This window comes from Notamacropus eugenii, chromosome 5 (assembly GCF_028372415.1).
Source record: "Notamacropus eugenii isolate mMacEug1 chromosome 5, mMacEug1.pri_v2, whole genome shotgun sequence".
In the NCBI taxonomy this organism is placed as follows: Eukaryota; Metazoa; Chordata; class Mammalia; order Diprotodontia; family Macropodidae; genus Notamacropus; species Notamacropus eugenii.
This window is the reverse complement of record NC_092876.1, coordinates 18,086,299-18,099,363: the sequence shown is the minus strand read 5'-3', so window position 1 is coordinate 18,099,363 and position 13,065 is coordinate 18,086,299. Positions and strand designations below refer to the sequence as shown.

General features: G+C 58.5%; 2 protein-coding genes across 2 annotated transcripts; both read left to right on the top strand.

Annotated features, from left to right (window-relative positions):
- The first annotated feature begins 2,748 nt into the window (after positions 1–2,748).
- ZNF579 (zinc finger protein 579) lies at positions 2,749–6,461 on the top strand. Its single transcript, XM_072607677.1, has 2 exons — positions 2,749–2,875; positions 4,247–6,461. Exon 2 carries the CDS (start codon positions 4,249–4,251, stop codon positions 5,731–5,733), a length of 1,485 nt encoding a protein of 494 aa, XP_072463778.1. The 5' UTR covers positions 2,749–2,875; positions 4,247–4,248; the 3' UTR covers positions 5,734–6,461.
- A 1,039-nt stretch (positions 6,462–7,500) lies between these two features.
- Positions 7,501–13,056, top strand: SBK3 (SH3 domain binding kinase family member 3). Its single transcript, XM_072607678.1, has 4 exons — positions 7,501–8,474; positions 9,425–9,575; positions 9,917–10,119; positions 11,262–13,056. The coding sequence occupies exons 1-4, from the start codon at positions 8,430–8,432 to the stop codon at positions 11,976–11,978; spliced, it is 1,116 nt and encodes a 371-aa protein (XP_072463779.1). The 5' UTR covers positions 7,501–8,429; the 3' UTR covers positions 11,979–13,056.
- Positions 13,057–13,065: the final 9 nt, after the last annotated feature.

Below are 13,065 nucleotides of genomic sequence, written 5' to 3'. Positions count from 1 at the left end.
GATAAGAGCAGCTGCCCATTTAGAGTCCTGGACTTGTTGTGAGCTACAGATCCTGCCCTAGGGAGACCAGTATCTGGGGAAGTCCTCTTCCCCCTAGAAAGTGTGATATACAAAGACTTGGAGAAATCCTTGACCTCAAGGAGGTTATATTCCAATGAGGCCCATAGTAGGGGAGAAGGGGAGGCCTTGGGTTCTTTTCCTACTTGCTTTGCTCCTCCCTGGCCTTCAGTTTTCACCTCTTTAAGAAGAAGCTGGTGGAGTATGTGGTCTTGCCTATTGAAATGTAGGGGAAAGAGACCTTTATCTGGAGTTAGGATATGGGCGCACCCACCATGGGGCTTGGCTGATGACTATTTGTGTGACCAGTGGTAAACTTCTTAGCTTCAGTTTCTCTGTCTGAAGATCCTTCTGGACCACGTTGACCTAGCCTGTAGAGGTGTCCTGCTCCACTCAGAGACAGTATTTGTCCTAGATGCCAGGACAGGGAGTAGTTGCTAGGAGGTAAGCTTCAGTTTGGCCAAGACAGTCTTCCTAGCAAGGTTGTCCCAAAGTGGACTGAGCTGCCTGAGGAGATAGGGAGCTCCCCTCAATAAGCATCTATCATGTGTCAGGCATTGGGTTAAGTAATGGGTATACAAAGAAAGGCAAAAGATAGCTGCTGTCCTCTCAAAGCTCACAATCTGACAGAAGACAACAGATAATCGACAATGAAGGCACCAGAACAGAGAGAGGCTGGGAAAGGCTTCTTGGAGAAGGTAGGGTTTTAGCTGGAATCTTAAATGAGCCTGAAGGCAGAGATGAGGAGGGAGTTCCAGGCATAGGAGACAGGCTCAGAGAGATAGAGGGGCTTGGGTCAAAGAGTACTTAGGGAAGGGGATGTAACACTTCAGAAGACTGGAAAGGTAGGAGGGGGTTAAGTTGTAAAGGCTTTGGGATGCCAAACAAAGGATCTGCTGTTTCTTTGTGGAGGTGATAAGGAGCCACTGCAGTGGGGGAAGGGAGTCACCTTTGCCTTAATCGCTGAACAGAGGATGGATTGGAATGAGGAGAGATGAGGCAGGCAGTCCCCACACAGGCTGATGTGAGCCTGCACTTAGGGTGGGGTGTGGGGAAGAATGTCTGAGGAGACACGTTGCCCAGGTGAGATGGACAGGCCATGGCACCATATTGGATATGGGGAGTGGTGAGAGAGTGTGGAGTCCAGGATGATATCCAGTTTGGAAGCCTGGAGGTTGATGGTGTCCTCAACAGTAACGGGGGATGTAGGGGTGGGGTGGGTAAGTAGATAATGAGTTCAGTTTTGGACATACTGAGCTAAAGATGGACATCCAGTTGAGACATCTAATAGGCAGTTGGAGATTTGAGAACGGAAGTCATCAAGACTTGAAGAATGATCATCACAGGGATGATCCTGAGAGGCACGAACATTGATGGGGGCAGCACGGGAAGTGGTCTGGAGGGAGAAGAGGGCCCAGGACAGAGACCTGGGAGGCCATGGGGGGCCACGATCCAGAAAAGGAGATGAGGAGCAGTGCCTAGGTGAGAGAAGAGGGCGTCACCAAGGATGAATTTGGCGATGAAAAGATCCTTGGTAACTGGAAAAAGGCAACAAACGGCTCCCCTCTCTAGGAGCTCACGGTCAAGTGGGGGAGACAACCTGCGGACTGGTGCCTCCAAACAAGGCGCGCACAGGCTGGATGGGGGGCATCTCGGGGCAAAAGCAGCCGGACCTTGAAGGGGGCAGGGAGGAGGAGGAGAGTCCTGGGCATTCACTGGGAGGAGAAGTGAAAGGGAAGGGACCGAACTGCCGGGACTTGGCTGTGAATGGCCGAAGGGGGTGGGGGGAGAGGCAGGGGACAAAGGGACCTCTGATGAAACTCCTAAACCGGATTGCCTGCGTGCATGGCGGTGCCATCCGCAGCGGGGAGTGGGGGGCCGGGCGGCAGCCCGGGAAGGTGCCCTGCTCGCGACTGGAGATGGGGGGGTGAGGGTGGGGGCGGGGAGCCCGGAGCTCTGCGCTCCGGCCTCCGAGGACTGGCTTTGGACCGAGGCAGAGCCGCCCATCCCCCGAGGGCCCCAAGAGAAGGCGGTTCTGGACCTGCACGTCGCCCGGGGCATTCGTGTTCTGATAAGGATCGGCTGCTAAGGGCCCTCTGCTCCCCATTAGGGGCCACTAGAGGTGCTTCTTGGGCAAACAGGATCCACCCCCTCCCCCAGCTCCCGAGAGACAGCCCTGCCCGCTGGAGACCAGACCCGCCCGCGCAAGGGCTGAAACCATCTTCTTAGAGCCGCAGCACTCCGCTTAGCGACAGGCCCCGCCCCCTGGCGACAGGCCCCGCCCCGAAAGCCAGGCCCGCCCCGGGGCCGAAGCCATCTTAGAGCAGGAGCCTTTGCTTAGAGACGGAGTCCGCCTCCCCGCGTTACGTCCCACCCCCTTAGGGATGGGTCCGCCCCCTGAAGGACCAGATCCGCCCCAAGGGGGAAGCCATCTTCTTCAAGCTCGAGCCCCTCGCTTAGAGATACGCCCCGCCCCTGGGGGGGCGTGAAACCTTCCTCGGCTCCGAGACTGGCACTTAGAGACAGGCTCCGCCCCCCAGCTCCGTGCGCAGGCGCCCTCGAGTCCCTCTCCGGGGTGTGGCCCGGGCGGGCACCGGCCTGGAGCACCCCCCCTTCCCTCCTCCACCCACCCCCTGCGCGCCGGGGGCGGGGCCGCGCTTGCATCCGGGGAGCCGGAAGAGAGCGGCGCCCCTCCCCCGCCCGCCCGGCGCGGCCCTCCCCCGCCCCACCCTCCCCCGTGTCCGCGTCCGTCCGCCCGTCCGTCCGTCAGTCCGCGCGCGAGGGAGGAGGCCCCGAGGCCGGAGGGAGCGAGGAGGAGGTGAGACAGCGCGGGGGGAGGGGGCCCCGAGCGCGCCCCCGCGACGCCCCCTCCCCCGCCGCGCGCGCCCCCGAGAGCCACCCCCGGCGGGGGGTCCGTGCCCGTCCCCGGGCCTGTGTGCGCGAGCCCCGGCCTGTCCTCGTGTCTGTCCGTGTGTCCGGGCGTGTGCGCCCCCTTCCCCCCCCCCCCCCCCGCCCCTTTGCATCCTCCGGCTCCCCTCCCCCCCTGCACTTCTCTGTTTCGAGTTCCCTGACCCTCCCCCCTCCCCCGCCCCGGACCCCGAGTGCGAGCGGGGCCTCGGACGCGGCCCTTTGTCTGCCTCAGTTTCTTCGTCTGTCCCATGAGGCTAACAAGAGCGCCCTCCCCAGGGGGTGGTGAGGGCCCGAGGGCACACAGTGGGCGCTTCTGTCCCTGCCCCCTGCCCGTCCTTCTCTCCCCTCCAGCCCTGCCCTGTCTTTCTCTTTCTGTCTCTCTCCCTCTCTCCCTGCTGTTTCTGCTTGTCTCTCCCCGTCCTGTCTGTCTTTCTGTCTCTCCCCGTCCTGTCTGTCTTTCTGTCTCTCCCCGTCCTATCTGTCTTTCTGTCTCTCCCCGTCCTGTCTGTCTTTCTGTCTCTCCCCGTCCTGTCTGTCTTTCTGTCTCTCCCCGTCCTGTCTGTCTTTCTGTCTCTCCCCGTCCTGTCTGTCTTTCTGTCTCTCCCCGTCCTGTCTGTCTTTCTGTCTCTCCCCGTCCTGTCTGTCTTTCTGTCTCTCCCCGTCCTGTCTGTCTGTCTTTCTGTCTCTCCCCGTCCTGTCTGTCTTTCTGTCTCTCCCCGTCCTGTCGTCTGTCTTTCTGTCTCTCCCCGTCCTGTCTGTCTTTCTGTCTCTCCCCGTCCTGTCTGTCTGTCTTTCTGTCTCTCCCCGTCCTGTCTGTCTTTCTGTCTCTCCCCATCCTGTCTGTCTTTCTGTCTCTCCCCGTCCTGTCTGTCTTTCTGTCTCTCCCCGTCCTGTCTGTCTTTCTGTCTCTCCCCGTCCTGTCTGTCTTTCTGTCTCTCTCCCTACCATCTTTCTCTGGCCCTTCAACCTCCCTTTCCTCCCCATCTTTCTTTCTCAGTCTCTCTCCCTTCTCATCTTTGTCTCCCTCCATCTCTCCCTCCCTTCTCTCCCCCCACCTTGTCTTTGCCTGTCTCTCTCTCCCCTTTCCTTCTCCCTCTGTCCCTGCCTTCCCTGCCTTTGTCTTTCCCTCTGTTGCTCTTTCCCTCTTGACCCACCTCCCCTCCCTCCTCTTTCTCCCTCTGTCTCTTTTCCTGTGGATCTCATTGGTTCCCCTCCATCTCTGGCTGTGTCTGGGTCATCCCTGTGTACATCATGCCTCTTTCTCCTTCTTTCCTTGCAGATATGGACCCCCAGCCCCCTCCGCCAGCCCCAGGCGCCTCTCCTCGGGGTCGGGGCCGGGGCCGAGGCAGGGGCAGGGGCCGGGGCCGAGGCGGCGGAGCTGCTCCCAGGGCCCCTCTGCCCTGTCCCACCTGTGGCCGCCTCTTCCGCTTCCCCTACTACCTGTCCCGTCACCGGCTCAGCCACTCGGGCCTGCGCCCTCATGCCTGCCCCCTATGCCCCAAAGCCTTCCGCCGGCCGGCCCACCTGGCCAGGCACCTGCGAGGCCATGGCCCTCAGCCACCTCTGCGCTGTGCAGCCTGCCCACGCACGTTCCCAGAGCCGGCTCAACTGCAGCTGCACCTGGCCCAGGAGCATGGTGGCAGTGGGGAGCCAGCAGGGGCCGAGGTGCCAGGGAGCCAGGAGCCCGTGGCAGAACCAACCCCGACTACGGGGCCTCCTGAGGATGCCCAGGAGGAGGCGGCTGAGCTGGCGCGGGCAGCGGCTGGCCGCGGGGAGGAGAAGGAGGTCCTGCTCCAGGCTGACTGGACCCTGCTGTGCCTGCGCTGCAGAGAGGCCTTCCCTACCAAGGGGGAGCTGAAGGCCCACCCATGCCTGCGGAGCTCGGGGGGCCGAGCAGGCCCCGATGGGGAGCCTGGGCCCCCTCCACGGCCCAAGCGCCATCAGTGCTCCGTCTGCCTCAAGGCCTTTGCCAGACCCTGGTCGCTGTCCCGACACCGGCTCGTCCACTCCCCTGACCGGCCATTTGCCTGCCCAGACTGCGGCCTGGCCTTTCGCCTGGCCTCCTACCTCCGGCAGCACCGCCGGGTGCATGGTGCCCTGAGCCTGTTGGCACCTGCCCCAACCCCTTCTCGGTCTGACAAGGAGGAGAGAAGCGTGGGCAGCGCCTCCAAGGGATGGAACTTTGCCAAAGGGGCAGAATCCCAGGGGCAGAATGGAGAAGATGGGGGCAGCCGCGAAGGAGAGCCTGGGGAGGAGCCCCCCCCACCTCCCCCACCGCCTGTGGAACCCCGTTTCCGGTGTCCAGAGTGTGGCAAAGGCTTCCGTCGGCGGGCCCACCTCCGCCAGCATGGTGTCACCCACTCAGGAGCCCGACCTTTCCAGTGTGTCCGCTGCCAGCGGGAGTTCAAGCGACTGGCAGACCTGGCCCGTCATGCCCAGGTACATGCGGGAGGCCCCGCTCCACACCCCTGTCCCTTGTGCCCCCGCCGCTTCTCCAGAGCCTACAGCCTCTTGCGGCACCAGCGGTGCCACCGGGCCAAGATGGAAGGGGCCATGAGCAGGGCTGTGGCCACTGTGGAGGAGGCAGCCCCGGCTCCAGTGGAGACAGTCGACAACCCCCCTTCTCCTCCCTCTCCCTCTCGGACCCCTCCTCCAGCCCCTGCATACCTCAGCGCCTCCTGCTTTGACAGTCAGGACCACTCAGCCTTTGACCTGGAGGAAGAGGAAGAAGGGTGTCTGGGGGGAGCAGGGGAGGTATCTTCCTGACACCCAGAACCCCCCACCCTTGTTTTATGGCTACCCAGAGCCCCTCTGCCCCCTCTCTGAAATGAAGCCCACCTTTTAGGTTCCAACAGTGGAAGAAAGAGCGAGCTCAAGGTGGGGGATGTCTCCCTGGGGTTCTGGACAGAGAGTTCTGGACCCTAATACCCTCCTTCCACCCCCCCACCATTGCAGGATAGATTCCCTCACCCCACACTGACCCAGAGTCCCACCCTCTTACCACCACCAGGATGACAGGTTGGGTCCACATTCCAACTGAGGTGAATTATGGGGAAATGTGGATTCTCTGGTTCCCAGGGGGCCTATTCCCCCATGTGCCCCCCTGCCTTTGCTGGCCTCCTTGCCCCTCTGCCCACACACCCAGTCCTTCCAGGTTTCTTGTCTGCAGCAGCAATAGGACAGGGTGAGAGTGGAGGTCCCAGGGTGTGGGCTGGGGGTTGGTGTGTCTGTTCCCTATGTCTGTCTATGAATAAATGCGACTGTGGAGCCCAGAGGAGCCAGGCCATGGGGCCATCTGTGGAGGGGAAGGGGAATGGGGAGGGTCAGGGTGGGCAGGGAAAGACAAGAGGTAAGTCTCCCAAACCCCTGCTGCAGGGAGACTGAGCCCCTGGTTCCTGATTTCCTGCCCTCTGATTCCAGAAGCATTTATTAAACATCTATCAGCTAGGCATTGTTTCTTGCACTGGAGAATAAAAGACAAAAGTGTGGAATGATTCCTGCCCACAGGGAATTTTAATCAACTCTTCTGGAAGTGATGACTGGGCCTAAGCCTAAGGCCTCCCTGCAAATCCCTCTTCACCCAGCCCCCAAACCCCACCAGACACAAGATTTAGAGCCTGGCATTCACAATCCCCAACTGCCCTCTAAAGATGGACTGATGCCCCCTACAGCCTTCATGGAGATCACAGAATTAGATGGCTGGCCTGGGGTTTGAACCCAGGCACCCCATGCTGCCTGCCTGTCTCTGGACAATCCCTCAGAGCTCAGGCTCATGAACCTTCAGGAGCACTTTCAGCCTAGGCTACTCTGAATGTCAGCTTCAAATGACCCCTTTATACAGGGCAGGGGTGAGAGAGGCGATGCTTTGCACAAAGTCAGATGTACTGAGCAAGGGCTACTATGGGAAACAAGGCCTTGGGAGCTCCCAAGAGTAAAACCTACTTGGGGCCCTAGAAGGCTTGGCGTCCAGGGCTGGAGGTCAAAGCCCAAGTGGGGTGACCCTAGGGAGTGTGTGGCTAAAAGGAGAGGTGCAAAGCCAGCTCTGGATCCCAGTGTCTTCCTGGCAGGGGGAAGGCAGGGGGCCAGGGCCTTCTGGGCTGACTGGACACGCCTGGGACCCAGATGTTCAAAACCCCTAGCCATGAGTTTTCAGCGCTTGTCAACAGCTTCCCATAACTCAATCTTGCCCTGTCCAGGCTGGGGACCTGGTGGGGGCCAGGGACTGGGTTCAGCACCAGGCTCTGTCCCTGAGGAGCTCTGCTCACTTCTAGTACCTTCTTGCAGGAAGCCTTCCTAGCTTGCCTCTCCAGTCTTCAGGGGAGGGTGCCTGGATCTCTGGCTAGATCCCAGATAGCTAGGTCCATTAGTGGGGATATCAGCTCCTTCCTGTGTCCTGGCCCCCAGGGGTTCACAATACGTTTTGTCCTGTGTCAATCCTGTCCTGGGACGAGAGCCCAAGGCCTGGGCCAAGCTAAGTTTGGAAGGGGGAGGGGGGGCTGAGGGTCAGGGGGGGTAAAGAAGGGGGCGGGGGCCACACGCCTCTGTCACCAACTTGGCTCCATACACACCCCCTGAACAGTCAGCGGGTGGAGAGACAAAGAAGAGAGAGGACCCAAACCGATAAGAGAAAGTGCTAGATCAAGAAACAGAACAGCTATAGGACGACTCGAGACACCCAAGTAAACCAGGAAAGCAAGAGACATACAGAACGGGACAGAAGTGGAGGGGGCCAGAGAGATCCAGACTGATGAGAGACAAGGGAGGAAATCCCCACAGAAACAAGCAACAGACACCCTTAGAAAAAGAATCCAAACAGGGTGAAAGGGACTGGTACGGGTAGATGTCCAGCCTCAGCCACAGGGGAGACATGGAGACGGTGACCAGGAATCAGAGAACAGACCAAGATACACACTTGTAGAAACAGCTAGAAGAGGCAGGTTCCTGCCCCCCTATCCCTTCTCCCTTTTTCCTTCCTCTCTCTCTCTCTCTCTCTCTCTCTCTCTCTCTCTCTCTCTCTCTCTCTCTCTCTCTCTCTCTCTCACACACACACACACACACACACACACACACCCACCCACCCACCCACCCCTGACTGACAGAGTCAGGACAGAGGAGAGTCTGATATACAAAACAGAGAGACACCCAGAGAGATAGAGGAGAGAGACAAAGAAGAGACTGCAAGACAAGCCAAAAACCAAAAGATTCAACGGAGGAAAACAGACAGAGAACAGATATCTGCAAAGACACAGGAGGAGCAGAAATAGAGAAAAAGTTAGTCTGCGTCGGTGACAGAGACTGAAAAAGCGACCAGAGAGGATACGAGACAGAGAGGTAGGGAGAGAGGGTCAGAGGCAGAGGTGAGAACTGTAAAAACCAGGGCTGGTGGGGAGGCGAACGTCTGGAAAGGGCAGGCAACCCAGAGAGAGGGTCTTCCAAGGGCCAGCATCCAAGGCAACCCTGACATGGAGAATGGGGAGCAAGAGCCCCCTGAAGATGGGGACTTGGAGGTGAGCGATGTGGGGGTGCCAAGGAGAGGCAGAGACAGAACAAATCAAAGAAATGGGGAAGAGGAAACAAGTGGAGAGTGAGAGAAAGACAGAAACATCTGCAGAAGGAAACATGACAGAATTAGAGAAACGTGGAAACAGAAGAGAGGAGATAGAAAAGGGGACAGAAGCAGAGATTTAGACTCCAAAACAGGACAAATTGGAAACAGAAGGAGAACAGAGAAAGAAATGTGGGAGAAAGGGCGGTGGAGGGCAGGATTTGGGGAGGGCCAGTGGCCGGCTGCCCCTGGAAGGGCCATTGGGGAGAGTCTTGGGGAGCGGGGGGGGCATGAAATAGTGCCAGTTCTCCGAGGCTCAGGGACAGGTGGGCCAATCCCTCAGGATGACTCACTGTGAGTCACCAACCCCACCCTATGACATGGACCCAATTGTTGACCCTTGGTCTCCCCTTCAGGACCCTCTGACCCCTCATCTCTCAACAGGGGGCTCTAACTTGATAGAAGAAAAAACTTCTGCAAAATTAAACCATCCTGAATTTCAACAGGCTGCCCAGGAGGCAGTGAGCTCCTGCTAAGTGGAAGTATTCAAGCAGAGGCTGGGTGACTCCCGCTGTTCTGTAATGGGGACTCATTTAGAGGGATGTGAATTGAGCTTGATTTCCTCCTGAAGTTTGAAATTCTGTGACCACCCCCAATCCTATATCCCCCCATTGGATTCTCTGGCTCAAGATCTCCTAGGATCCAGAACTGCTGAGTCTGCAAAATAAAAAGAACTTAGAGATCATCCAATCTGCCCCAATTGTACAGACTTGGAAACTGGGGCCCAGAGAGTCTAAGTGACCTATCTAAAGTCACCTAATGAGTCATTGGCAAACAACACTCGGGTGCTCTCTCTTTCTCTCTCCCTCCTCCTCCCCCTTCTCTGTCTCTCTCTCCCCCCTCTCCTGTTAGGAGGACACAGCATTGGCACTTCAACGTCTTGTTGACCTTACAGCCAGTATGGTGACTCCTGTTCGGACCCTGAGATCCTACTACCGACTGGTTCAGGAATTGGGAGCTGGCACCTATGGCCGTGTCCTCCTGGCTCGGCCCCGTCAAGGGGGTGAGCTGGTGTTCTTGGTGTGGGAGATCCTCCCTAAACCCACAATTACCCAGAGCTCATGGTGTTCCCCGTGGGTATGGGAACATAGGAGATAGGGGACCCACAATACCCAGCATAGGGACCAAGTTTCTGCCCCTCAACTGTCCTGGAAAGCTATAGATCCTCAGGATGTCGCCAAAAAAGTTCTCACTTAACAATGGTCAATCCTGACCTCATTACACAGAAGAGGAAGCTAGGGCCAAGCAGAGATGGGGCCAGAAGTTACTTGCCTGTCGCTGGACATCAAGAGAGGCCCAGAGTCTTTCATTCCCAGTGACCACTCCTGTTGTCCTTTCCCCAAGGTCCCCCTGTTGCACTGAAGTTGCTCCCACGGGCCTTTGCATCCCAGGCCACTTTCCTTCGAGAGTTCTGTGTGGGTCGCTGTGTCTCCTTGCACCCGGGCCTGCTCAGCACCCTGGCCCCACCAATGCAGAGCCCCCGCTACTATGCCTTTGCCCAGGAGTACGCACCCTGTGGAGACCTCAGTGGGATGTTGGAGGACAGGGTGAGACTTCAGGAAGGCACCCAAGGCAGAGGAGCTAGGGGTCAGGGTGGGACACAAGCTGGAGCTGGCACAGCTTACAGATGGGTGCAGGGCTTAGCAGAAGAGTGGACACAGGCTTGAGTTAGGTGTGGGAAGAAAAAGGGCTCAAGGGCAGAGATAGAGCTGGTAGAGATCAGGACTGGGATTAGGGTTGGGGTTGAAAACAGGCCTTGACTTGGGGCTACAAGTCTGGTCACCACTGAGGATGGGCCTAGAGCTAGCAAAGAGCTGGGGTCACATTTCAGAGATTGGTTGGGAAACTGGGAATTGGGGGTCAAGGTGGGCTCAAGGGGGACCACGTGGAACTGGGATGAGGTGCTAAGTTTTGGACCACAGTTGGGTAGCAGGTTCGATGCGGGGCTGGCTGTTTGAGGAAGATAGACAATCAAGGGTTTCAGTTAGGATAGAGATGGCAGGCATTGGAGGGGGTGTGAAAAATGGTACTTAGTTAACACTTCAAGGTTCATGGATCTGGCATCTCATCTCATGTCATCCTCCTCAAGCCCTTTAAGCTAGGTGCTTTACATGTAAGGAAACTGAATCTACAAAGGTTAAGTGACTGGCTCAAGGTCACCTAGGTGGTGTCTAAAGCAGGATTCAAATGCGAATCTTTCTGATTTAATTTCCTGTGTTCGATCCACTGTGGAATAGGGCTGCTCTGGGCTTAGGTCAGGGTGTGGATTGCAAAAACAGACAGGCCATGTCTTATGGGCCTTACTGTTTGGGGGGCTAAACAGAGAGAGGGAAAAGGGAGGGGGAAGGGAGGGGAGGGGGACAAATTCTTTGAGATGGATAGGTCAGGATTAGGAACAGTCTCAGCTGGAAGCTGGGACAGGCTGAAGGAGGACTAAATCCCAGGCTCCCCATTCAGGTTAGAAATAAGCTGGGTCAAGGCATTGGAGAAGGTCTGGGTGGGGGGGCGGTAGGAGTTCTACACTGATTTATCCTGAAGACTGGCTTTCTAACCAGGGCCCCAGGAATAGCTAGGCTCCAGGCTCCAGATCCTAGCCAGAAAGGGGAGAGCCTTGGAGAAGGTTGGTCCTGGGGAGGGGTTGAGTGGGGCCAGCAGGGAGGGTCCTAAGCTCCAGCCTGTCCCCTTGCAGGGCCTCCCAGATCTCCAGCTGAAGCGAGTGGGGATCCAGTTGGCCAGAGCCCTGGACTTCCTGCACTCTAGGGGACTGGTCCACGCTGATGTCAAGCCTGACAATGTCCTGGTCTTTGACAGAGCCTGCCATCGAGTAGCCTTGGGGGACTTTGGGCTGACTCGGCCAGAGGGCTGCCCGGCCCCTGCCCCACCAGGCCCCCTGCCCTCTGCACCTCCAGAGCTCTGCCTCCTGCAGCCGCCTGACACCCTGGCCCTCCGACCACAGCTGGATTCCTGGGGGCTAGGAGTGCTACTGTTTTGTACTGCCACTGCCTGCTTTCCCTGGTCTGTGGCCCTGGCACCTGACCCTGGGTTCGAAACGTTTGCTGGCTGGCTGACAGCCTGTCCCCAGCCAGCCCAGCCCCCCCAGTCATGGGCCCAGTTCTCTCTGGCTGCTCAGACCCTCCTCCGAGGGCTGCTTGCCCTTGAGCCAGAGAAGAGGAGCCTTCCAGTCACTGTGCTGGACTGGGCTGGGGAGGCCTGGGTGGTGGAAGAGGCCAGGGCTGAGGAAGAGGAGGAGGAGGAGGAGGAGGAGGAGGAGGAGGAAGGCTGTGGGGGAGGAGGGAAGGAGGAAGGCACTGGTGGGGACGAGGAGGCCAGCTTAGATGAGGGGTCAGAGGAAGAGGAAGGAGGTCGGCTAGGGACAGGGTCACGGGGCACCCAGGGGACTCCCTAACCAGGTGGTGAGGCAGGTGCTCTGGGCCACAGCCAAGTCCCCCCTCACACCCCACCCACGGACAGGGGCCACCTGGACTGAAGAGACAGCTGGTGTGGGGAGTGAGGGGGGAGGTGAAAGGTGACCTTTCTCACCTGCTGAGGCCTGGCCCCAGGTGCCTGGCTCCCTCTCCCTGCCCCCTCCCAGGGACCCAAGTGGATGGCCCCCAGTCCCTGCCTCCCTGGGGCTCCAATGACTCATTCCAGTGGGGCAGAAGCCCAGATGCCCTGGCTCCCAGCCCAGGACAGGATGGAGGGGGCCTACCGGCTTCAGAGATATGGGGAGGGCACCCTCTGCCTCTCTTCCACTCCTGTTTCCTTCAGTGATTAGGTTTTGGGGTTCAGGTCCCCTGCACACCCCCACACTCCTGCCCTGCATAATTTTATAGCAGGCCCACACAGGGGAAGTGACTGCCTCAGGGTCATGCAGGTCAGGAAGGGAGGACTGGAAGGAACCTCATGACTCTAGCCCAGGTTCGACAACATTTGTTGGGAGAAAGACTAAGCACATTTGTCACATAAATAAAGGTTCCCTGGCTTGCCTGAGTTCCTGTCCCAGAGGAATGGAGGCTGGGGGGAGGGAGGCCAGGGTCTCTGGAGGCAGCAGCTTGTCCAGTGACTGGCAAGTCAGAGGACCTGGGTGCTGGGTGTAAATGCTGCCTGGATCCCACTATCCCTCCCCCCCTGGGCTGCTGCCGGGCTGGATGGGGCCTTGGGAATGGTCTGGGGCTGGTACAAAGGAGGGCAGCTGGAAGCAGATGAGGTCAGTTCGTTGTTTTCTGGGAAAGCCCCCCCCTTCCCCTCTGCCCACTGAGAGCCTGGTATCTGGGTCACATGGGCCAGACTGCCACTCTCTGGCCTCTAGGCCCCCAAGTTCTGGCCCCTCAGGAGCCCAAGCATCAGGGTCCACTTAGTCCTCACCACCTCAGGTCGAATTTTTGAGGAATCTTGGATCCCCCTGAGCCCTACACTGGGTTAGATGGGCACGCTGCTGCCCCTCCCCCACCCCCAATCAATGCCCCTTTGATGGTCCAGAGACAAGTGGGAGG

Excerpts from the sequence above, each read along its gene's own strand:
- ZNF579 (XM_072607677.1), top strand. The coding sequence starts at position 4,249 with ATGGACCCCCAGCCCCCTCCGCCAGCCCCAGGCGCCTCTCCTCGGGGT.
- SBK3 (XM_072607678.1), top strand. The coding sequence starts at position 8,430 with ATGGAGAATGGGGAGCAAGAGCCCCCTGAAGATGGGGACTTGGAG. Across the intron at positions 8,475-9,424 it reads CTGAAGATGGGGACTTGGAG|GAGGACACAGCATTGGCACT; the intron begins GTGAGCGATGTG and ends CTCTCCTGTTAG. Across the intron at positions 9,576-9,916 it reads GGCTCGGCCCCGTCAAGGGG|GTCCCCCTGTTGCACTGAAG; the intron begins GTGAGCTGGTGT and ends CCTTTCCCCAAG.